The sequence below is a fragment of the Chroicocephalus ridibundus genome, chromosome 3, assembly GCF_963924245.1.
Source record: "Chroicocephalus ridibundus chromosome 3, bChrRid1.1, whole genome shotgun sequence".
NCBI classification, from domain to species: Eukaryota; Metazoa; Chordata; class Aves; order Charadriiformes; family Laridae; genus Chroicocephalus; species Chroicocephalus ridibundus.
This window is the reverse complement of record NC_086286.1, coordinates 128,420,876-128,445,836: the sequence shown is the minus strand read 5'-3', so window position 1 is coordinate 128,445,836 and position 24,961 is coordinate 128,420,876. Positions and strand designations below refer to the sequence as shown.

General features: G+C 56.4%; 1 protein-coding gene across 1 annotated transcript in view; it reads right to left on the bottom strand.

Annotated features, from left to right (window-relative positions):
• The window catches only part of LOC134513764 (mucin-2-like), a gene marked incomplete at its 5' end in the record, with an annotated part of 56,399 nt that overhangs the window by 7,699 nt on the left and 23,739 nt on the right, over positions 1 to 24,961 (bottom strand). The window contains 6 exons of the mRNA XM_063330929.1: positions 2,936 to 2,990; positions 3,212 to 3,329; positions 17,736 to 17,795; positions 18,002 to 18,068; positions 19,500 to 19,551; positions 20,846 to 20,974. Of these exons, the coding sequence (XP_063186999.1) occupies positions 2,936 to 2,990; positions 3,212 to 3,329; positions 17,736 to 17,795; positions 18,002 to 18,068; positions 19,500 to 19,551; positions 20,846 to 20,974 (481 nt within the window). The remainder of the gene's footprint in view (positions 1 to 2,935; positions 2,991 to 3,211; positions 3,330 to 17,735; positions 17,796 to 18,001; positions 18,069 to 19,499; positions 19,552 to 20,845; positions 20,975 to 24,961) is intronic.

The window sequence follows — 24,961 nt, the reverse complement described above, 5'->3', positions numbered from 1 at the left end:
AAAGGAGGAGCCTCTTCCCTAACGGGGACTTGTTATATTATATATTATATATATATAATATATATTATACAGCGGAGAGTGGCACAATGTTACGTGCACGGCTCGCAGGGCCCCCCGGGCGTGGGGGCAGATAAGGAAACTTTGGGGGCAGATAAGGAAACTTTGGGGGCATCTTATTTCCATCGTTTTATGCCTCTTATTACCATCCTTTGACTTCTTTCCTCTCTCCCAGCCACTTCCCCTCCTTTCCCCCCCCGTCTTATTTTGGGCAGCCCCTCGTGCATCGTTGCTTGTAGGGACCCGCTCTTTGGCTGCGGATGATGCAAGGTGCAAACCCTACCCGAGACCACCCAGCAGCGAGCAATTTGGGGAGACCCCGTATCACGTATTTCATTTTTTTTTTTTTTTGGCAAACAAGCTCCAGCGCAGCTGTTTGCCCATCGCGGGAGTCGTCTGGGAGGGCCTGGAGGAAGCTCTGCTGGAAAGAACAGAGTTGCCCTGGGGTGGGGAGCGCAAAAGGCAAGCCACGGCTGAAAATGCAAGGTCAAGATTCAACCAGGGCGATTGGAGCCGGCGGGGGATAAAGAAAGCGAAATCCAGGAGCAGCTCTTAAACAAGTAGATGGTCTTAGTTTTTTGTCTTTAGGAAACAGCTTTGACAGCCCCTTTCACTGCTCCACGGCTTTCCCAGAGCTGGAAAAACTACGAAGCAAGGAAAAAAGACAAAAATAAAATAAAATATGGAGAGCAACAGGGAAGATGTGAAAAGAGCTGAGTCTTCAGCATGATTTGTTTGTATTTTGAGCCAAAAGAAGAGAGAAAAATCCCAGCAAAATCTTTCTGGGTTCTCCAGATGTTTGGGGAAGCTGCATGGAGATGAGGTTAGGTGAGGTCTCCCCGTAGGGTTGCTTTGGCAGAGGACAACCTTTCACCTGAGTTCAGAGCCAATTCCCAGCTCCTCACAGATGTAAAAGCAGGATCTCCTCACCATGGCCAGGACACAGCAGCTCTGCCTCCTCCAGAGCTTAGCCCTGGGGCTCAGGGAACACCTGCTGGACGCAGAAACCCAACCCCAGCATCTTCCCGAGTAGCTGCAGTCAGGAAGGGGATTTTTCCTCAAAAGTTTTTCAGTTTTGCATGGAAGTCCAAAAAATGTCCTTAGGAGAACAGCTGGGGAAGCTCTTTAGGACTAATGTCATGCACATCAAGCAGGACGACGTCCTCCTCTCTGGAACTGCTGTGTAGCCTTCAGACCTGGATATCACGTTTGATGCTCATATAATGATAACCAAAGGGTTTGCACCTTGCTCAGCCCTAAAGGAGCGCAGGCCACAGTTAAAGGGATTTAAATGTGATGCCCAGGCCAGGGGCCAGCAGATGTCTGAGCCCAAGCGGTGGGGAGAAGATAAGAAGGTTGTAGTGAGGTGGGGGTCAGTCTCCCCTTCCAAGGAACAGGCCATGGCACAAGAGGAAACGGCCTCAAGTTGCGCCAGGGGAGGTTTAGGATGGATATTGGGGACAATTTCCTCCTGGAAAGGGTTGTGAAGCATTGGAAGAGGCTGCCCAGGGCAGTGGTGGAGTCGCCATCCCTGGAGGGATTGAAAAGCCGGGCAGACGTGGTGCTGAGGGCCATGGGGTAGTGGTGGCCTTGGCAGTGCTGGGTTAACAGTTGGACTTGATGATCTGGAAGGTCTTTTCTAACCATTCTGTGATAAGAGGTTGGGAGCTGAGCACGGAGGGGGCTGTGGGTGCCAGAAGCACTGCACCAGGCTGGGCACCGGGTCCTAACACCTTTCTCCACCATGTTCCACATGCAGACATCCAGGGTGGTCCATGTCCTGATGGAGGGTAAGGAGAGGCACCTCCTGAGCTGCCCCCACAGAGCCCTTCCACGGTTCATCCTTGAAAGCCTCCAGGGAGGTTTCCTAAGGGGATGGGACTGAACATCCATCCTGTTGGAAAGGTTGTCCCAGGAAGCTCTGATCTTATTCCTACCTTCATCTTTGAACATCTCCAACTTTAATTGCCAGCTCTTTCCACCCGCCTGTGCCTGCTTGATTAAAGAGCCTCCGCTCCCAGTCGCTTCCCCCCAGGAGAGGTCATTACACGCTGTGATAAGTTTTCTCCCTCATCTTTATTTCGATGGGGGAAGGAGCCTGAGCACGCTGCGGGAAGGACTTTGCAGCTGGGGATGAACATCCCCAAAGACTGGGGATGTTCTGGCAACTCCTGACTCTGGGTCATCGTTGCCCCTTGCAGATAGGGACCCTGTTGGGTAGAGAGGTGGTGCCCGTGTCCCCATCCATCCCCTGACCGTACATCCATCACACCGGCACCCTGGGGCGGAGGGGGATGATGCAAAGGGGTGAAAAGGTAAAAAAAAAACTTGTTGCTATTTCTGCCTTAAACCACAGACTGCTTAATCGTCCCCAAAGTGATGCGCCACCGCTCCGCACCAGCGTCTCAGCCCCGCCGTTATTCTCCCATCCATCATCGCGTCGGAGGCAAAAAGCTCTCAGGAAGGATTTAAGGTTGGCTCTGGGCGCGTCGAGGGGAATACCGAGCAGCGCGGGGCTGGGAGCCGTTCGTTAACCTTGCAGCAGAAACATGCATTTTCCTTCCCACCGGGCAGATAAGCCAGCGGTATTTCTCAAATCTTACCATGTGCCATTCCTTTGTTGGGAAAATATAGACATTATTCACAGCGCACATAGACTGTTGGCATCGTGTCGTCTCTTCCAGGGACACGAGATACGCCTAGCATGGATTTTCTAACACGGCGTTTAATCCCTAAAGCGTGCAAAATGATTAAAAAGGGAAAGGACAAAGGGAAAATTAAAAAAAAAAAAAGGAAAAAAAAAAAAAGAAGGAAGAGATGGCTGCATGCTGTGCATATCTAATCCCCTTCAGATGCGATGTAGCAGACAGGTTGATACCGGGTACCCGCCTCTTCTGGACTCGCCAGGCTGTCTGCACGGAAGATGCTGCTCTCTGCAGACAGGGGGAAACGTGTTAAACCCCACACCCTCAATGGGAAGCTCAAAGTGATTCTCAGATCGTCCTCCAAGGCCCTTGCGTGTCTCTCCGTTGGTAGGACAGATGTTTTCCCGGGTGGGAGGTCTCTCGAACAAGCTGTTCTCGCTTGCTGCTGGACGGATGCTGCTGCCGGTGTCACCTCGCATGAACCAGAGAGTCATGGTGTCCCTGGGTACCCTTGGTGGTACCCTTGGTGGTACCCAGGGAGCCTCCATGCGCCTCCGGGTCCTTCAAGACCACGGCGGGAGATGGTCTGCTGGGCTCATGGAGCAACATCTCCATCTGGACCTGCTGCTGGAGGGGGAAGAGATTTAGCATTTACCTCCCTGCCTTGTCCCCACATGCTGCTGGGGTTCGAAGGGCTGTGGCTGGTTCCCCAACCGCACCTCCTGCTCCTTGGATGACACAATAAAACTCCTTCTTTCTCCTTTTTCTCCATTTTAGACAGCCGGCATACCCCTTTAGGAGGCACAGGAAAATCCAAACCAGGTTATGCTCCACATACTCTGGCTTAATGAATTTCCCTCTTCCCAGAATAACTTGTGGGGATTTTGACTCCTCGGTTCAGTCGCTAAACCAAATTATCCCTTATTTACCCTGCTCTGCTCAGCATCGCTCTTGTGAGCATCCTCCTTTCAATTACGGCCGCTTCAGAGAGCGGGTTTCCCAGGGCAATGGATTAAATGTGAGTAAAGTAGCCCATTTGTTTCCCTCCTGCCTGCCGCCGGTGGGAGGTACCTCATGGACAAGGGCTGCAGATCACATTTACCTTAAGCCCAGATCAGAATGGGCACCTGCACACACCGGCGTTGAAAGAGTCGTCACTGGGCTGGAGCCGTGGATAAAACAACGCCGATTCACTGGGATCGCTGGGGTTCTGCTGGATTTGGGGGAGGTTAGCGGGCGGGCAGGTGGCTTTTGTCTTGAAATTAGAAGCTCCGCTCGCGGGAAACGGAGATGTTGGAGCATTTCCCACTGGAAGAGCTGGAGCCTCACGACACGCGGGGCTGAGGATGGGGACAAAGTGCCTCTGCAGCCTCCCCGGCGGACGCTGGCGCTGCGCGGGTGAAGGGAAAAGTGATGCTTGGACATTTTCTGCAGTTTGGGATGAGCAGGGTTAGGAAGGGGCTGTCACCCTGCTGCCACCTTTGAGCCTTTGAGCTTCGCGGAGACACACAGCACAAAAACCCCGTCCCCAGGAGACGGTCTGTGCAAGGGGACACTTCACCCCATGGGGACGGTGACACCGGGCTGGCAGCATCCCTGAGCACATCCGCTGTGGTCCTGCCTCCAGCTCTGCCCAACACCGAGTCCTGGGGTGAGACCGTCCTCCCCGGCCCTGCTCCGCCGTCCTCACGGGGGTCCCTGCTTGATTTGGGGTCGCGGCATTTCCACGGACATCCCAGCCTCAGGCCCGGCCGTTCCCGGCCCCCCGAGCGCTGCTGGTGCTTCTTGGCACTGGGTTGTCTCCTCCAGTGCCAACCCTTGTGCTTTTAACTGGGCTCGCTTGTCCCCAGGACTTTGCTCTCCACCACCTTGGGAGACAACAGAGCCACTTCTCCCCCTCTCACCCCATGGGGCTTTACGGGGGGGTCGGACGTTCGGCGCCCTTCTAGGACAGGGACAACTTCCCTCCCAGCAGTACCTGCTGCCCCATGCCATTACTTTGGTCTCCATGGTTTCCCTGCTGGGCGTTACCATGGTTACTTGATTCATTTTTTTCATTAGGAGACACAAACTCCGATAGTTCTTGCCTTGTGTCTGCCACCTCCTCGAGCTCTCTGGGCTGGTTGGAGGGGACGGAGCGCGCTTTGCCTGGGACAAGGGTGGCAGCGGGGCTTCCCCGAGCCCATCCAGCCCGGAGGGACCTGGGGCAGACCTGGAGGCTGCTGGTGGGCTTGGCAGACTGTGTCAACCCTCTGCATCCTGGCTGGGGGAAAAGAGACGGGAAAGTGGATGCTGCGACCTGGATTTTCTTTCCGCAACGAGGTTGCATTGAGTTGTGCCCGGGGCACGGAGCATCCTCGCTCAGCAGAAGCAAGGCTATCCTAGTCAAAAGCCTCCCCAGGGGCACGAGCTATCGCCACCTTCTCCACCTCCTAGTCCAGGTGCGTCTTTTCTCTGCCCTGTCCCCTCTCGTAAACAGGGAGCGAGGCAGGAAGAGGGATATGCTTTTAGCAAATCTAAACAGACTTCACCCCACTGCATCCGTTTCCTCCGCGGGCGGCTGGAGGACAGAGTGATGGATGGGCTAGTGCGTCTGTTGACTCATTTCCAGACAGGGCTTGGAAAAGACGGAGGAGGAATGCTATCAGCACCTGCCTGAAAACGTCCTCCCCTTGCTGGGAGCAGTGGCTGGGGCAGGAGTCCCCCCTCCAGATGAAGGTCCCAAACTGCGTCCTGGCACCTGCACGTGCTCGTGGTGCCTGGAGAGCATGGAGACCCCATCCAGGGGGGCTGGGCAACAAAATTGCTCTGGGCTCAGATCCAAAGCCCAGACAAAGGCACAGATCTCCCCCAAAACCCTCTAGCCCCATGTGGATGCCTCTGATGCCCACGGCCATCTCCTCTTGTTACGATCCCTGGCATCCCAGCCTCCCTCAAGTAACGGAGCATCTCCGGGAAACGGCTCCAGCCTGGCTAAGAGGACGGAAAGAGGTTCCTGCCAGCTTTGTCCCAAGCACCCTCCTGAAGGGCTATGTGTGGAAAGCACCAGTAGCCTGAGTAATACATTGCAAGTGCCATGCTTGGAGGAATTAATTTCTCTGGGGAACTGGAGAGATAATTATTGCCCTTTTAGTACGTAACTTGGACACGTTGGCGCTCTCCAGCCTCTCTGGCCCAGGCTTGGCTTGCCCGCGTTCTCTCAATCATCAAACGCATTTGGGCGGTGAAATTTCCAAGAAAATATAATAAACTGGTCCTTAGAGACTCCATTTCACGTCGTGTCAGAGATGAAAGCTAAGAGGAGCGGGGTCACACGAGAACTCCCTGCACTTGCAGATGCTGTCTCCACTTGGAACATGACTCAGCCTGTCCTCAGCGGAGGACGGTGCTCGGCAGAGCTGGATGATGGGAAGAGGCTCATCAGGCCATCCTGCTGTGAAGGTCTGGATGTCCCCCGTCCCCCCCGCGGTGCAGAATCACCCTCTGCCACCTTGGCTCCGGGGCAAGGCTCCAGGGACCTGGGTGATGCTCCCCAGGCACCCACGTGGGAGTCGCTGGTAGAGATATCAGCAGGTTTTTGGGCAAAATAATCTCAGGGGCTGGAAGAGGTGAGCAATGTCCTTTGTACCGTGCAAGCCCGGAATAACGTAAGGAAAATATTTAGAAGCGATGAGAGCAGCTGAGCGTCGGTTGTTCACAGCATGAGCCTCTCCACCGCCCCGCCACCCAGCAAGGAAAACCCCCTCTTGTTTTTCTCCATCTTGGAAGAGGATGGAATGAGATGATTTCATACAACTGTTGCTCTCCTTTGTTTTGCGGCTCCTCCATGCGTGAAAGGAAGCGAGGACTCTCCTAATTAAATTGTTGTCGGGTAGATGCGTGAGCCACTGGGGAGTGTAAAAGAATAAAACAAAATAAAGACTGCAGCTTCCCTGAGACGTTTTCATTCAGGAGGATGAAACTGTGCGGGGCTGTTATTTTTTCATCCCGTTTTAGTAAAGAAACAATTAAACTCCCCTCTTTGTAGAAGAAGCAGGACTCCAGAAGGCAGCAGAGTGAAAACGTCTTTTCTGCAGAGAGAAGACATGAAAACAGAGGGAAGAGGGGGGAAATGGGATCCTTGGTCCTGCCAGGTGGGAATCAGTGACCGAGCATGTTTGGTGCATCCTGCTGACACTTGGGAGAGCTGGGACATCCCGTCAGGGCAAGGAATCCTTTCCCTGCTCCAGCTCCCGCGGGTTTTACCTCCCAGAAGGTGATGCCACCTTTGGCTGCTGCAGCTTCCATCCTTTGGGGGAGGCTTTTGATGAAGAACGGAATGGAGCTAGTGGGTCGTACCATCAAGGGCCCTGTGAAACCCAATGCCACCTCGTCTCATCTTCTCATCTTCTCATCCCATCCCATCCCCAGAATCTGAACTAATTCAGGGTTAAAAACACTATTTCTTGACATCTTGCTCCAGAACGATTCTGCCTGAATGTGGAGAACGGTCTCTGTGTAACGATCCAACGGGAGTCGTGAAAGAAGCTGGAGGAACTCCTTCACCAGCCAGCACCACAGACTGAGGCAGGCCATTTCTTGCTGAAAGAGTAAAAATGTTCAAAACCTGAGGGAAATCCCTTTCGAGGACTCATGCTTTAAAAATGCGGGTATGATTTGTGGTGCGGGAAGATCTGAGATGACCTCCAAGCGCCGACGGCTCTCCTGCACCGTAACGAAGAGCAGAAGAACAGCCGATGGTGGGAGGACAAGGTCCGCGTGGCCCGGTTACGTGTTCCCAGCACATCAGCCGATGTCTGAGAGCTGGGCCAGAGCGGTGTATGTCACTTTTATCCACCCTCCACCGAACTGCGTTTCAAGGAGCCATAGTTGGAGTGGGCACTGGGTAACACCCCGGACTTACGTGCTTTTCCTGAGCAATCACTGCTGAAGTTAGAGAGGACACATTTGGTCAAGATGAGCCTTGGAGTGGGCTGAAAACGGCCGTTCTTGGGTTACGAATGTCTTCTAATTCACAAGCTTAGTTTACTCATTTGCAGCGTGTTTCTATTCCCTGTTGTGCTGTAGCGTGGACAACTCGCCTCCCCACCCCTGGTGCTCAGCACCACACATTTATTGGGCCCCTTCATCTCTTGCAGCTGCCTTTCTTTCCCTGAAGTCAGTACTTCAGTCCTGACAAACAGCCCGACAGATGGATGTCCCAGTGTTATCCGGAGTGGCTGGACTTTCAACCTGGGGAGAAGATAACAGGCTTCAAACACAAACAAGGAAGTACTTCTTCATGTCACATCTGTCATTAAATGGCGTCAAAGACATCAAAAAGTCTACAGGTGTTCAAAACAGAGCCAGGCTGATTCATGGGGGACAGGTCCTCCGTGGTGGGTCATCGTGCATGTAACGTCTGGCTCAGGGAGTCCTTCCTCTGGCTGCCGGCAGCCGGGGGTGTCTGAGCAGAGAAATGATCCATCGTACGTGTCCATCATAAGGACTTCTGCTCCCAGTCATGCTTGGAGGCAGCATCCAGGGCAGGAGGATGCCCCTACAGCTGATCTTGCCTTTGTGATGAGGCATGTGCTATCAGCCTCCCAAAAACCTCTCAAGTCACGTCAAGACTTGCAGGCTCTGGCTCTCAAAGGGTGCTGGGGAACTGCTGGAACTGCCTCCCTTGCCAAAGGAGGTAGAGAATGGCTCGGATGACCCAAAATGGGGTTTTCAACAGCTCCGCAGAGGCGGGAGAGGCAAGCAGCGTAGTTCAAGTTGTGTAAACATGACCCCCTCTCACTGCCTGCCAGATATTTTGGTTCCCGTCCTCCCAGGGATTAATCTGTTTGTTTCCATTGTCCACAGCGGAATCAGGTTGTGCAATCTCTCTTGCCTTGCCTTATTATGATTTCAAAACTTCTCCGTTTCAGATCCCTTAATCCACTTGCTACCATAAAATTCAATTACGTGTCTTAGGCAGATGTCCCTCACCATTGCTGTCAGAGTGTTTATGAAACTGCTATTGCTGCGGAGGGTGAGCGTTTCAGCTCTCGTCCCCGGTGTCCTGGAGACAGAGCAGCCTCCCTGTTGCTGTTTGAACTCTGAGAGAGGCAGAGCCCGGTGCTCTGAGTTGGGACTTGGAGGTGTTCACCCTGACTCTGTCACCAGCATCCTCGCTGGGTGCTGCCCTGGATGTGGTGATGGAGTCCCACCACGGTGGCTGGGAAGAGCTGATGCTTCCCAAGGTGCTGCCTCACCCTTCCTGCTTCCCTCCGTCTTCCCAGCCCCCCCAGGACATGTCGTGGCTGCTAGCCCTTGGGTCAGCTGCAGTCCTGGACCAGAAGGATCCTGAGAGAACATCTCCATTGCACCCATCCATGGACAGTGCCAACTTCTCCTACATGTTTAGGAGCTCTGTATGGGGGAGACAAGCTGAAGGAATATCTTACTACTGTCCCTGCGCTGTTGGCTGCATCCATACCAGTAACCACCAGCAGAAAATACCACCTGCAGTCAAACAGGTTGGGTCATGGGCAAAGCTCTTCTCTGAGCTTGGATAACTTTGGAAAACCTCTGCTGTGTGTCAGCCCAGATTGTTTGAGCACGTTGCAATGTGCACGGAGGGTGGGCAAACAGAACTGGTAACCAGGTGGGCACCACCGCACCGGTGAGAAGACTCTGCAGAGGGAAAGAGCCCACTCTTCCCTCTGGGCTCACCAGGACAAGGCAGGGATGGGGCGAGAGTGGCATGGGAGGGTGAGGTTAGGTGACATGGCATGGGAGGGCGAGGTTAGCTGAAGCGGCACTGGAAGGGGAGGCTGGGTGACATGGCACAGGAAGGTGAGGTTAGGTGACATGGCAGGGGAGGGTGAGGCTAGGTAATGTGACACAGGACGGTGAGGTTAAGCACTGGAGGAACAGCCTCAGATGAGAGAAATTCTGGGACAGACTGGGAGGGGTAGAGGCTCCATCTCAGCATGGGATGATTAGCAAACACCTCTCCGGGGTGACATGGGAAGAGCTGATCCCAGTTTGGGGCAGGACTGTCCTTCCCCAGCCCCACCAGCCTCAGCCCTGCTGATTCTCCCACCGCTCCGACACTGAGCGTACGTACTCCAGGTGATGGGAGGCTGTCGCTTGTCCTGCGGGCTCCATCATTACACCATGCTCCAGTTTTCCAGGGAAACCGGAGTTGGTTTCGGCTGCCTGCTCCTGCTGCCACCGCCAAGCATCCTGCTCCAAGAGCCGTGGGTGTGGAGCTCAGGACTGAAGCTTAAACCATCCTGCCTATGTAATTGAATTAAGCTCCTTAATAAAGCCAGTTGTTATTTCCTTAATTCGCTACAGACTCTCTAATGCTATTACCTCAACACAGCACCGTTTAAATACCTTATTATCGATCGGTTTGCAAAGCAAACTTGCCGTTTACTGTGACACCGGCCACTGGGGAGACCAGATCGAACACGGGTGGACAACGCTGCCTAGTGTGCAAGAATGCAAAGACGCAACCAAGGTTAAACCCAAAGTTAAAGACAGCCAGAGGCGGTGGCTGAGACCCAACCAGGGTGTCCGTGTGGCTGATGGGGCACAGACTGGAGCATCTACTCCAGGCCAGCATCTCCTGCTCTCCAGATTGCTTATGGAAAAGTGCGTGTTCAGGTCGGATTGCATCCAGGCTCTGGATCTCAACCGTACTCAATGCCTTAGAGCAGACAGCAGCTGGACGCAGTTCCTCCCTCCAGTTTGTTGTGGCTGTTCTCAAGCAACGGATGGGTACGAACACCTGAGGGTCTTTGGGGCTATGCCCGACAGCCTCTGGGTTGTGATGTTTGGCGTGGTATCTCTGCATCTCCCCTTCCTCTTCCCCTGGCAGAGCTGACGCAGTCTAGGTGTCTTTGGCTGCAGCTTGACCAGGAGCTAGGACAGCAAGGGCCTTGATGCACAGCTCCAAACCGTAAGCACAGCTGAGAACAGCGCTAAGTATCCTGATAACATCTGCAAGATGTGACACAACAGTACCAGAACTCCCAGACCTTCCTTGAAAAGTCTCATCCCCCTTGTTCCCAAAGTGGGAACAAGTGTTCCCAAATGGGAACAGCCTTATGCAGCAGTGGTAAAGGTAGCTGAGATGCTCCTGGTGCCAAGACCATCGCTGTCCTTTGCTTTGATGCACAGGGAAGTACCAAATGAGGTGGGCTGAGGGAAGGAAATCAGCCTCCACCAGGTGCCACGGAGTGGAGTGGGACTCCCTGGAGTATGGGATCCTGGGAAGCGGCTTCGTCCTGGGTGCAAATGCAGCATTGCAACCTCTGTCCTGCTCCAGGACCCTGAAGAAGAGACAAGACTGGTGTGACACCAGCCCACACAATGCCATGTCTGTGTATACTACATCTTTGCTGCAAAAAGAGAGAGAAAGAGAAGGAGCAAGACATCGCAGCCCACATGGGGGTTTAATTGCAGATCATGATCTTGGGGAGGGAAATCCTTCTGTCTCAAGGACCGCTCTTTGGCTGACTGAAAAAAACCCCTTGCTCCATGTGGGACAGCTTCTTCTGGCAGGACGGTTGCTCAGGAAAGGATGTGATGGACCTTCCTCCCTCCTCCACGCTACTAGGGCATTGCCCCACACAGTCCTGCTCTCCCTGCCCCCAGAGCCCATCTGCAACCTTCTTCTCAGTACATTTTCCAGCTCCACCATCCATTCAGTCCACACCTACCCAATAGCCATGCCTGCCCATGGCTCCGTCGCGTGTCCAGGGCCAAAGGAGGATGGGTTGAGATTGGGGTGTTCTGCTGGCCACAAGAGCCTGGGACCTGCTGGTCTAGTTAACCCCAACAAGCAGTGCCTGGAGGACACCTGGAGGTTAGCCTGACAAGACAAAATATATCTGTACGCCTCCCTGGGTCGGTGGCCTCGGCTCTTTTTGGAGGAAGGAGGAGAAAAGAGTGTTTCTAGGACATGACACGTCTCAGCTAATAGAGATAAACTCCTCCTGGAAGGGCTCATTTCTCTCCATCTGTGCCACAGAAGCACGAGGTGCTTTGCCTCCAGGTAGGCACGGAGACTATTGGACATCTCAGAATTGTGCCACACCTGCGGCGCCCCACAGCAATTCATTTACTTATCATCTCGCCAACCTGAGCTGTGTATTAGATGAGGAGAAAAGATGTTCCTTTCACTTTCATGTAATGGTTTTACCCTGAGGGACGGCTCGGCTGGTCTGGGCAGCTCCGTCCCTTTGTTTTCCAGATGACTTGGCATTCCCTTGGAGTCATGAAAAAGCTGGAGATATGACACAGAGGTACCTTCAGCACCTTTGTATAAAAGAAACGTCTGCCCAGACTTGCTCAAATTACCCCTCTCAGGATTACAGAAGCAGCTCTGCTTCTAACCAGAGGTTAGGGGCCGGCCACACTGTGCCTGAGCATCATAGAGTCATTGAACCGTCTTGGTTGGAAGGGACCTACCACTACCCCACGTCCCTCAGCACCACGTCTGCCCGGCTTTTCAATCCCTCCAGGGATGGCGACTCCACCACTGCCCTGGGCAGCCTCTTCCAATGCTTCACAACCCTTTCCAGGAGGAAATTGTTCCCAATATCCATCCTAAACCTCCCCTGGCGCAACTCTTGTGCCATGGCCTGTTCCTTGGGAGAAGAGCCCGACCCCCCCTGGCTACCCCCTCCTTTCAGGGAGCTGTAGAGAGCCAGAAGGTCTCCCCTCAGCCCCCTCTTCTCCAGGCTGAACACCCCCAGCTCCCTCAGCCGCTCCTCACCAGACTTGTGCTCCAGACCCCTCACCAGCTCCGTTGCCCTTCTCTGGACACGCTCCAGCACCTCAATCATGTCCCACATCCCATGTGCCATGGTTGAAGCCGCAGCAGCAGCAGAGCAGCACATCCTGGGCAGGAGAGGAAGAAGTTCTTTACACTGAGGGTGGTGAGACACTGGCCCAGGTTGCCCAGAGAGTGGGTGGAGGCCCCACCCCTGGAGACATTCAAGGCCAGGCTGGATGAGGCTCTGAGCAACCTGATCTAGTTGAAGATGTCCCTGCTCACTGCAGGGGGGTGGGACTAGATGGCCTTTAGAGGTCCCTTCCAACCCAACACATTCTATTATTCTCTGAAGAGCCATGCTGGTGGCTTCTGCCTTCGTGAGACCCAGCACCAGAGAAGACCAAATGTCAGCTGCTCCCGGGGCTCGGCGTCTTGCAGAAATCAAGGACTGCCCCCGGTGTTGATGTGCTGATGGTGCAGAATTAGGCTCTTACCCAGAAAGCTGAGGTGGCCGCTGGCAAAGGAGGGAATCCAGGAGATGACATTTCCGTTAACTTGTGATTATTATCAGGAATTGTTTTTGGTGACTGCCCAAGTATTAAGCAGTAATTATATAACCATGGCAATAGGGTAGTAAATGTTGATGGAGGACTGACGTAAAATTGAGTGATTTGAGTAGTCCATAAGAACTCAGTATCCCCCAGAGTAAAGCAAACACAGCTCAGAAATAGCTTAGCGGTCTCCAAGGGCAGAAAGACCTTATCCAGGGGCAGTTTCTTGGAGCTGCTGTGGACAGGAGGTGATTTGTACCCATACACCCTGCTCCCATTTCACTCTCCCAAATGAAAAGGGTTGATGATGCCATCAGGAACGCACAGCTGCACCAAGGATGCCTGTCCTGGATCAACCCCTGCCTTGGCCAAGGGTGGCGATGGGTGTGTTGGCCATGGTTCGCCCATGCCAGGGCCATATGCTGATGGACAATGGGCTGTAGCAAACAGCTTTGGCTTCAGCAGCAGGGAAGCAAAGTTAACGAGCATCATCTCTCGCCCTCCGCCAAACGAATCCTGTTCTCCACGCAGCAGTTTTGGGACAGTTTGTCGGGAAATGACCTGGCAGAGGCACCAACATGCTCATGGTCCCAGCTGCAGCAACAGGTTGAGTGAACCTGGGTCCCCTTCCCTGGTGTCCCACAAAAGCAGCCGATGGCAGAGTCCTCCAAGCCCAAGGGGCTGAGATAAGGTTGCAGCAACAACTTGAAGTCCCGCTGACCCTGGACTTTGAATGTTTATATTTCCCCTTCTTTTACCGGCTTTTGGCTCTCATGACTCTTTCTACCTTCCTGCACTGATTTCTGCAGCACGAGCATTAATTATTCTCCCCATGCAGCCAAACACTATAAAGTGACTCAAACAGATTAGACCAGGTCAGAAATAGTATCTTTGCAAGGATCTTATTTATCCAAGGATTTAGATTCTGCAAGAAGAAAAATAGGATTCTTTAGAGGAAAGCAGAGTTTAAAAATAAGCCCTTTGATTGCTTCAGAGGCAAAAAAAAAAAAAAAATCAATTCCTCATCATTCTTGAGAGCAGCCAAGAACCTGACACAGAGCAGAGATGCCAATTAGAGCCACGGAGAAAGGGACCGATGTGCTTTGCCATGAGGCACAGCATGGAAAGATGAAGGACTGGAGAGTCTTTTACCCACTGCGGAAAGTCAAGGGGAAAACAGCCAAAGAACGCTTTACGCCCTCATTGTCTTTCATCCAAAGCTGTCAACCCCATCCTCCTCCTGCTGCCAGCTGCCGGTTCCCACACCCCGTCTCCATCCCCCTTCTGCAGGTGGAAAAGGGATGGGTGGGATGCAGGAGAGGCTGGAGAAGGGCAGGAGCAGGGCAAAGCTCCTCGCTCCCCCCAGCACCCCAAACCTGCAACAAAAAGGGATGTGTTTGTCCCTCTCTGCTTCGGAAGTGCTTGCGTTAAATAGCAACGAATGAGGAAAGCAACCTCAGCACTCGCTGCGTCCCGTCCTGCCTCCGCCAGCTGCAGGCAGGCTGGGAGGGGACGGATGGTGACATTTCAGGCCACCCTGGGACCCAAACCCAGGGATGGAGGACCCTCAGCTGTAACGCTCAGCGGTGGCATCGCTTCCCTGACACACATTGCTCTCCAAAGGCGTGCCGGGGAACCGAGGTGCTTGGACTTCGGCTGCTTCCCTCTTTCCATGCCGGGTGACCTCCATTCCTCTCCTGCCATCCGCGAGCGGCTCGGCACCAGACCTGGGCGGTGTTTGTTTTTTCGCTCGGACAACTCGCTGGGTTGCCACCTGAAATCTTCCTTCCCCTCGCAAAACGTTACTCAGTGACACCGCGGTGGCATTATCCGCCGGGTTTATCTGCACAGCCAAACCTTGCCTGCAGGGCCTGGCATCGCCGTTGGAAGCTGCAGCCACCCCGCGGGGCCGTTTAAAAGCAGTAATTGCATTTTGGGGACCTGCTGCAGCAATGTCTGCTTTCCATCAAACACCTGGCTGGTCTAATTAGTCTCTGCTCACACACACCCGGTCGGTCCTGGCCCTTGGCTTGCTAGAGATGCTTAAAAGCCAGCCTCGTTGATCCTGGTGCCAGGGATGCTCAGATGCAGTCAGGACAAGCATGGCTGGTTCTCATAACCGTGTTTGGTCCATGGCTTTATCCAAGGACTCTTGGCCAGAGGGGTAAAAAGGCCTGGGATATTGCTCTTAAAACTGCCCCCAGGAAGGAGAGAGGGGTACGGGAGGGACCAGGGGAGAGATGCAGGAACCTTGTGCTGTGTGAGGCACGGATGGTGCAGCATCCCGTCTCCCAGGGCACCTCTACTGAGTTTGTGTGGCAAGGTTTTGGTAGTCAGGTGGGGGGCTACAGGGGTGGCTTCTGTGAGAAGATGCCAGAAGCTTCCCCCACGTCCGATAGAGCCAATGCAGCCAGCTCCAAAAGGGACCCACCACTGGCCAAAGCCAAGCCCATCAGTGGCGGTGGTAGAGCCTCTGGGATAACATAGTTGAGCAGGAGGGAAAAAAGCCCTGTGGAACAGCAGCCGGTAGAGAGGAGGGAGAATACGTGAGAGCGACAACTCTGCAGACACCAGGGTCAATGAAGAAGGAGGGGAGGAGGTGCTCCAGGAGCCAGAGCAGAGATCCCCCTGCAGCCCATGGAGGTCCACAGTGGAGCAGAGATCCCCCTGCAGCCCATGGAGGTCCACGGTGGAGCAGAGATCCCCCTGCAGCCCATGGAGGTCCACGGTGGAGCAGAGATCCCCCTGCAGCCCATGGAGGTCCACGGTGGAGCAGAGATCCCCCTGCAGCCCATGGAGGTCCACGGTGGAGCAGAGATCCCCCTGCAGCCCATGGAGGTCCACGGTGGAGCAGAGATCCCCCTGCAGCCCATGGAGGTCCACGGTGGAGCAGAGATCCCCCTGCAGCCCATGGAGGTCCATGGTGGAGCAGAGATCCCCCTGCAGCCCATGGAGGACCCCACGCCAGAGCAGGGGGATGCCCGAAGGAGGCTGTGAGCCCGTAGGAAGCCTGTGCTGGAGCAGGTTTGCTGGCAGGACTTGTGACCCCATGGAAGGACCCACGCTGGAGCAGTACATTCCTGAAGGACTGCACCCCATGGAAGGACCCACGCTGGAGCAGTTGGTGAAGAACTGCAGCCCATGGGAAGGACTCGCACTGGAGAAGTTCATGGAGAACTGTCTCCCACGGGAGGGACCCCAGGCTGGAGCCGGGGCAGAGTGTGAGGAGTCCTCCCCTGAGGAGGGAGGAGCGGCAGAGACAAGGTGTGAGGGACTGACCACAGCCCCCGTTCTCATCCCCCTGCGCCGCTCGGGGGGAGGAGGGAGAGAAATGGGGAGCGGAGTTGAGCCCGGGAAGAAGGAAGCCGTGGGGGAAGGTGTTTTAAGATTTCATTTTTATTTCTCAGTACTCTACTCTGGCTTCTAATTGGCAATAAATTAAATTAATTTCCCTGAGTGGAGCCTGTTTTGCCCATGATGGCAACTGGTGAGTGATCTCCGTGTCCTTATCTCAACCCGTGAGCCTTTTGTTATATTTTTCTCTCCCCTGCCCAGCTGAGGAGGGGGTCAACCAGCCTCGCATCCAGCCAGGGCCACCCCACCACAGCACCCCATCTTCTGCCCCCCAGGCAGGGATGGCCTGCCCCCCTTGGCTGGCCTTTTTTGGGTCGAGATCTCTGGAAGATGCTTTCTTCGTGGACCTTCCTTGCCACCTCTCTCTGCTTTCTCTGCGGCACAGGCAGCTCCGGGCAGGAGCGGAGGGGGTTGAAGGTGGTCCAAACCCTGCTCTGAGCTCCAAGAACAAGAGTCTTCTACACCAGAAAACAGCCAAGAGGGACAAAGAGTGATTATCTTCACGTTATTTGCCCATCACCCAGCCATTAGCTCTAAGACGATGAGCAGGGAGGTGGCTATCAGGGTCTTTTATTTTTTTTAACGAGTATCTCCATGTCCCTTAGGAAGACTGCTACCTCGGATCTAGTCTGAAGGGAGGAGGAGGCTATTAGGAGGGAGGTGGGCTGCCGTGGCCGATGGAGGGCATCACCCAGCCTCTGAGGGTGATGAAGCACTTTGTATGGGCAGAAACACAACCTGCTGCTCCGCTCGTACAGCCCGTGGCTCCGGCAAAGCCGGCATGGGCTCTTGATGATAAATGGGGCAGCACCGTCCTGCTAAACAGGGTCAATAAGATAATGCAGAGCCAGAGGGACCGGCCGTGCGCAGACACAGACGTACAAATTTAAGCATTACAAGGATAAATGCCGGTGCTTGCCATGGTCTCGTTTGGCAAGACGGATTGTTTTCTGTCGCAGGCTCACGGAGAAAGCGTCGCAGAAGGAGGGAAGGGGAATATTGCTGCCTGGAAGGGCTGGGGGGTGCTCGGGGGCGATGCCAGCTCTCACAGCTCTGGCGTCGGTGGAGCTGTGCAAGGATCGGTTTGAATGAGGATGAATCGTTTCAGCCATTTCCTTGCATTAATAAAGATGAAAATCATAGAATGATAGAGTCACAGAATGGTTTGGGTGGGAAGGGACCTTAAAGCCCACCCAGTGGCACCCCCTGCCCTGGGCAGGGACACCTCCCACCAGCCCAGGTTGCTCCAAGTCCCGGCCAACCTGGCCTTGAACCCCTCCAGGGATGGGGCAGCCACAGCTTCTCTGGGCAACCTGGGCCAGATATTTTATCCTGGGTACTCCTGAGGGCTAGAAGCAGAGTCCTGGGTACCCCGTCTCCACCCGCGAACGCATGCTTATCGGGCAGAACAGTCCTGAGGCCGGTGACAGCCTTTCAAGGGGGGTTGGGCCAGCAGATGAGCAGAGCTCAAGCAGCAGAAGCATCCAAAGCACAGGGCTGGGCTGAATTTAAGCACGAGGATAAATGCTGGTGCTTCTCACAGTCCTTCTTTGGAAGGACGGATCGCTTCCTTCAGGAAAGGGTTCAAAAATGTGCCAGGGGAGGTTTAGACGGGACATGAGGAAGTGTTTCTTTACCGAGAAGGGGGTCAAACGCTGGAACAGGTTTCCTGGAGAGGCGGTCGACGCCACAAATCTGGCAGTCCTTAAAAGGCATTTGGACATCACCCTTAATACCATGCTTTAACTTTTGCTCAGCCCTGAATTGGTCAGGCAGTTGGACTAGATGATCGTTGTACATCCCTTCCAACTGAAATAGTCTATTCCCTCTCCCTTCCCTTCCCTTCCCTTCCCTTCCCTTCCCTTCCCTTCCCTTCCCTTCCCTTCCCTTCCCTTCCCTTCCCTTCCCTTCCCTTCCCTTCCCTTCCCTTCCCTTCCCTTCCCTTCCCTTCCCTTCCCTTCCCTTCTTACTCTTACAGAAAATCATCATCCCACGTGCGGAGCAGAAAGCAAGTGCTTTTCAACACCAAATTGACATTATTGGGGCAATAGGATAAAGATAATCCAGGGAACGGGAAAAATAAATAATTTGGCTGGGAGAGTAAGGGAGAGCGCCACGCCGAGGAACCCAAATGCCTCTGCGGGGACCCGGCTCAGGTCCTGGGGGTTTATTGGCCCTGAATCTGCCCTTGGAAGCCCTCATGGAGACCCAGGCAGGGTGTTTGCGTGCTGGGGAGGCTGATGGGGCAGGTTTTATCCTTGACGAAAACCCGTCTCCTGTCCCCAAAGGACAAACAAGCCCAAACCCCAGCCCTGGAGCCCCCCCCAAGGCGAGATACCCAGGAGCATCCGTGTCCCATGCGGCAGGGCACCCGAGCCAGCGCTGCCTGCGGGGGTGTTTATTCCCAGGCAGGGATGCTGCCAGCTCACCCCCGGCCAGGGGCACACACAGCGGCTGTCGGTGTCCTGTTTCGGTGGCCGTGACCCTCTTTGTCCCCCCGGCAGCCAGCGAGACAAGCAGCAGCAGCTGGATAAGCCCCCGCATACGGGACCCGACACAGGATCGCGTAGGTGATAAAAACAAAAGCTTTGAGCACCCCTCCGCGCTCCAGCCCTTCCTTTCGGGCTGTCCAAGGAAAAATGTCTCAAAGACGGAGCAAAAAATCAGGGGTTTGTAGCCACGTAGCTGCCGGAGGGCTGCAGCACCCCCGTCCTCCCCCCCGGTTCCTCCTGCTCCCCTGCCCCGTGGTGCAGGCAGGGGTCAGCTCATCCCGGAGCGGGGTCTGGATTGGCAAATTTTGGCTGTTGTGCCCGGCATCGCCTCCCCAGCCCCTCAAGGCCACGACTCTGCCCGCCCGGAGCTGGCAGCATCCCACCCGCTCCAGGGCAGCTGGTGCATCCGTCCCTTCCCCGCGCTGGCACAGATTAAATCCCGTTTGTACAGTCCCGACCTGCAGATGGGCCCCGGGGGTTGCTTCTGTTCTGGCAAAGTAACCGGGACAGGATGGTCCCTCCGCGTGGGGCAGATTCCTGCAAAGTGAGTCACGGACACACAACAGCAGCCAGTGTCCTGCCCGGGATGGTTTCCCCTGAAATATCCTTTCGTCCTCCCTTTACAAAGCTCTGGCACCCACACCGAGCTAAAACGAGCCTGTGATTCAGGTGGTCGGTCATGGTCTGCGTGTCTCCTGCGAGAGGAGAGGGGCGGCGAGGGGAGCAGTGTGTAAGGGGGTTCTTCTCTAAGTAATTCCTGGTGGGGACCCGCTCTGCTCTCCACCCCAGCACAAAGCCAGGCTGGGGATGGAGGGATGGAGAGCAGCCCTGAGGAGAAGGACTTGGGGGTGTTGGTGGGTGAGAAGCTCCACAGGAGCCGGCACCGTGCGCTGGCAGCCCAGAACCCCCCCGCAGCCTGGGCTGCATCCCCAGCAGCGTGGGCAGCAGGGCGAGGGGGGGATTCTGCCCCTCTGCTGCGCTCGGGGGAGACCCCCCTGCAGTGCTGCCTCCAGCGCTGGGGCCTCGGCACAGGAGAGACACGGAGCTGTTGGAGCGGGGCCAGAGGAGGCCCCGGAGATGCTGGGAGGGCTGGAGCCCCTCTGCTGGGAGGACAGGCTGAGAGAGCTGGGGGGGTTCAGCCTGGAGAAGAGAAGGCTCCGCGGAGACCTTCCAGCCCCTGCCAGTCCCTCAAGGGGCTCCAGGAAAGCTGGGGAGGGACTCTGGAGCAGGGAGGGGAGCCGTGGGATGAGGGGGAAGGGTTTTACACTGGAAGAGGGGAGATTTGGATGAGATATTGGGAAGAAATTCTTTGGTGTGAGGGGGGTGAGCCCCTGGCCCAGGTTGCCCAGAGAAGCTGTGGCTGCCCCATCCCTGGAGGGGTTCAAGGCCAGGTTGGCCGGGGCTTGGAGCAACCTGGGCTGGTGGGAGGTGTCCCTGCCCAGGGCAGGGGGTGGCACTGGGTGGCCTTTAAGGTCCCTTCCCACCCAAACCAGTCTGGGATTCGATGATTCCATGACACATCTTACTGCAAAAAGGCTGGAAGGAAAACTGGGAGGCTGGAGTGAAACTCATCTGCCTGAACCCCCTGAAGGTCCAGCTGAGTCACCGCTGCATCAGGGCTAAAACAAACCTTGGGAGAACAGCCATTAGGCAGTGTTAGCATTCCATTTGTCCGGTTGGGGGTGTCTGCAACTTAGGGGGAGCTGTGGGGCTCAGCACCAGTGGGGCAGGATGGGGGCTGCCCAGGAAAGCCCCCTCCCCACATCTCACCCTCCTTCGGATGAGCATTCAAGTCCCCAGGCCCGCTCCGGCACCAAACTGCGCTCTAATTGCACATGGCTCCAAAATTCAGGTGGCACCTCCCCACCATGGGCTGAACCCTCCCCGGCCCCAGCCCCCTTGGTGTCACCCCAGCCCCTGCTCCTGCTCCCTGCCTGCGCAGGGATGTGGCAGGGATGCAGCCCTTGTCCTTGGCCAGCCCCGACCTACTGCCGGTGTGGACACAGAGGAGGCAGAGGAGGGCATGAAGGTGGCGGGATGAAGCCCAGAGCTGCCCCTGCAGACACAGAGGAGGCAGAGGAGGGCATGAAGGTGGCGGGATGAAGCCCAGAGCTGCCCCTGCAGACACAGAGGAGGCAGAGGAGGGCGTGAAGGCGGCAGGATGAAGCCCGGAGCTGCCCATGCTGGAGGCTGGAGCTGGGTGAGCATCCCAAGCACCATCCCTGTGGCGTGGTCCTCACCTGGGTGAGTCACCGTCCGCCACCGAGGGCCGGCAGCGAGCCGGCAGGCTTCCTACGAGCTCTTACGTGCCGTCTCTGGGGAGGATGGGAGACAGCAGTGACCTGTTTTGCCTCTCAGAGCAGGTACCTCCCTGGCACCGCCTGTCCCCAGCCCCTTGCTGCCCTTCCCGGCTGCCCCTGCCCCGCCATGCCGGGTGCAGGGAGTACCGGCATCCTTTCTGGGATGATCCTCTCCACGACGAGCCGCTCACTGTAAAGGGGCAGGAGAACCGGAGCGATGATCTCAGTGGAGACAAGCGGGGCTGTGGCGTTGTCCCTGCCGGAGGTGACGCCGGGACAGCTTGGCAGGGCTGCCAGCCCCTCTGATCCCACCCCGACTTGCAAGGACAGGCATCACCTCCTCCTCTCCATGCCCCCGCTGAGCCTCCGACACCATCCCAGGGTCCCCGCCAAGGAGATGGGGACCTCGACATGGCTGGAGCAGTTCGGCTGAGGATACCTTGGCCGGGCCACCGCAGTCCCTGGAGGGCTGCATCCTCCATGCCACCTCCCGGTGTCTCCCCCCCGAAAGCTCCCATCCATCCCCATCCCAACCCCGCCAGCTTTTCCTATTTAAAGCCCAAACCTCCTTTTCTTTTTCCTGCCCGGAATCCTAATCCTGGGGGCGAGGAGGCTGGGCACGCCTCGGTGCGGCACCAGGGGCACCAGGTACATCGTGCTCCCGGCCCTGGCAGACGCCGCGGCATCGGGACAAAGCCGGGGCCAGCAGCGTTATTTGGCCTCTGTGCCGCAGCGGGGACTGTTTAATACCTACCACGCCACGGGCTTCGGATGCCGCATTCGGTAGCTGTGCCCAATGAATTATTTATTCCCTGCCCAGCATTTTTATTCCCCCATCCAAAGGCCAAGCGGGAGCAGGGTTTGGGGAGAAGGGATGCCAGCAGCAGATGGCAAGCGTAGAAGACCAAAAAGAAAAGAAAAAAAAAAAATTAAAAAAAAGCATGACATGACGGGATTTTATATAAAAGGGACAAGCTGAAAGGCAGTGCTGAAAACCAGAGAAAAAGATCAAATGTCTTAAAAACGTGGGTGACACGGCCTTGTGAGCGCTGCCGCCTCCCCATTCCCGCGCTGGGTGCCCTTCCCTGGGCATCGTCGCAGGAGCTGGAGCCTCCGGTCCCTTGTCCCCAGTGTCCACAGGACTCAGACGGCCCCGATCCCGGCGTGAGGGTCCTTTGGTTACCGGGGGAAAAGCCTGTGCCTGGCCTTAAACTGGGAGACGTCTCTGTCGGTCCCGGAGGAGGCAGGCCATGGGCTGTGCCGGCTCACGCCTGGGCTGGGATCGCTTCCGCTCCTCGGGCGAGCCGGGGCTCCCGCCGGCGAAAATGAGCCTCGGTCACGTAATTAAGGATTGAGTCATCAGGCACGAGGAGGAGGGGGTCCAAACCCGTTGTCCAGGCAACCGGGATTCTGGCGCTTCCTCCATTTCAGATGCTTTTCCTTTCTTTCCCCCCCCCCCCCCCCCTCTTTTTTTGCATCATCGGTGATTTCTGAATGGAGTCAGCGGGGACGGCACGGGCTGGGGATGACAGCGTCGCCTCCCACGCAGCGCAGCCCTGTGACAAACGTCTGCGGGTCTGGGGATCTTCCCGTCGGCCCACTCCTTCCAGGGGAAGCCGGTTATTCAACCGGGGTAATTCCAGGTCGAATTTACTTTTTCTGCGGGCGAGGATGAGCTGGGCTCTCCCGACCCTCTCCAGGCCGTTCAAGATGGATGAGTGGGCGCTCGTCACTCCTCCAGCTGCTCCCCTGTCCCCACTCGAGGACGCGAGCAGTATCCGAGGGCCCTGGGCTCCCACTGGGAAGGAACTGGGGGATTTGGGAAGGGAGGAGCAGCATCCTGCATCCTCCTACCCCCGGCACGCCAGGCAGCAAGGGATGCTCTGCCGCGGCGCTCTGGTATTTCCCAGCTCTGTCCCATCCCAGAACAGTGACGGGGGCGGTCTGCCAGGGGCTGTCACCCACGGCCCCACACAAGCCCCAACTTATCAGGGTCTGGGGTCTTGGTAGAGGACACAGACAGCCGGCATCTGAACACCTTGCTGGTGGGATTAAACATGCGGATTTGACCTCTGGGGCTGCTTCTTGCCATTTTGGGTACAGGGGATCGCTGTATCTAAAGGGTCCCTGCAGAAGGACCATGAAGGTGTTCAGAGGGCTGGAGCCCCTCTGCTGGTAGGACCGGCTGAGAGAGCTGGGGGGGTTCAGCCTGGAGAAGAGAAGGCTCCGCGGAGACCTTCCAGCCCCTTCCTATCCAGAACGATAAAATCCCAGACTGGTTTGGGTGGGAAGGGACCTTAAAGGCCACCCAGCGCCACCCCCTGCCCTGGGCAGGGACACCTCCCACCAGCCCAGCTTGCTCCAAGCCCCGGCCAACCTGGCCTTGAACCCCTCCAGGGATGGGGCAGCCACAGCTGCTCTGGGCAACCTGGGCCAGGGGCTCACCCCCCTCACACCAAAGAATTTCTTCCCAATATCTCATCCAAATCTCCCCTCTTCCAGTGTAAAACCCTTCCCCCTCGTCCCATGGCTCCCCTCCCTGCTCCAGAGTCCCTCCCCAGCTTTCCTGGAGCCCCTTGAGGGACTGGCAGGGGCTGGAAGGTCTCCGCGGAGCCTTCTCTTCTCCAGGCTGAACCCCCCCAGCTCTCTCAGCCTGTCCTCCCAGCAGAGGGGCTCCAGCCCTCCCAGCATCTCCGGGGCCTCCTCTGGCCCCGCTCCAACAGCTCCGTGTCTCTCCTGTGCCGAGGCCCCAGCGCTGGAGGCAGCACTGCCGGTGGAGTAACCTGCCACCTGCTTCCCACCCTGTGTCCCCTCCAGGCTTCTCTGATGGCTTGTGGTGAGGTTGTGTCTGGCGGTGGGCTGTCCGCTCGCATCCCGGCGGAGAGGTCGTGTCACACAGGTGTCTCTCTCATTGGCAAAGTCACCCTGAAACTCAGTCTCCGTGATCCCACAGGGACCAGCGTGGCCGCGGTGCCCCGGGGAGCCAACGCCGCAGCTGGGGATGTTGTAAATCAGGGAGAGGCGGCTTTAGCTGTCACCGCTCCGAGGCACGGAGGGTATTTTTAGCAGCTTTGCTCTGCGGGCTTGTGGTGGCATCACCCAGGGTGCTCGCACCACACTCGTCCCTGCCAGGAGCGGTGGGGCAGGGGCTGCGGGCTCAGGGCTGGACACCTTCGAGCGTGCCATGGGGCTGTCTGGGACATCGGGGACTGTGCTGATGGTGGCAGGGGAAGCTGGAAAACGTTCAGGAGAGGACCCTGCTCCAGGAGGACCTTCACACATGGTGTAACCCCAGCCCAGGGACCCTCACGCAGGGTCCCAAGAGCTCCTTGGGGACAAGAGCCGACGCAAGCTGTCCCCATGGACCCACCCTGCAGAGAGCCTGAAGACACGGAATCAGGATCCCATCTTTAGCAGCAGCCCTGAGCAGGTGCTTGGAAGCGATTAAAAAGCCCAGAGGAAGTGAAAGGAAACCCTAATCCCCACCAAACCCCCTCCAGCCACTGAAAAGGGATGCCCGTGGCCCTCCGCGTGTCCCAGCGCTGACGAACCCAGGAGGGTCCTGCCCAGCCCTGCCCCATCCCACCAACGTCCCGGCTATTCCGCGGCATCTCCTGCTGACCCTGTGCTCTTCATGCTGCCGTTCCCCACCTCCTCCAGCCCCCACAGGAAACCGTCCGCAGGGAGGGTGTGCTGCCGCAGAGGGGGAGCTGGTCCCTGCAGCTTGGGGCTGCTGGCTTTGCTTCTCCCCGGGTGCCTGGAAAACATGGTGGCGAGCTGGGACGTGCCAAAGAAGGTGCAGAAA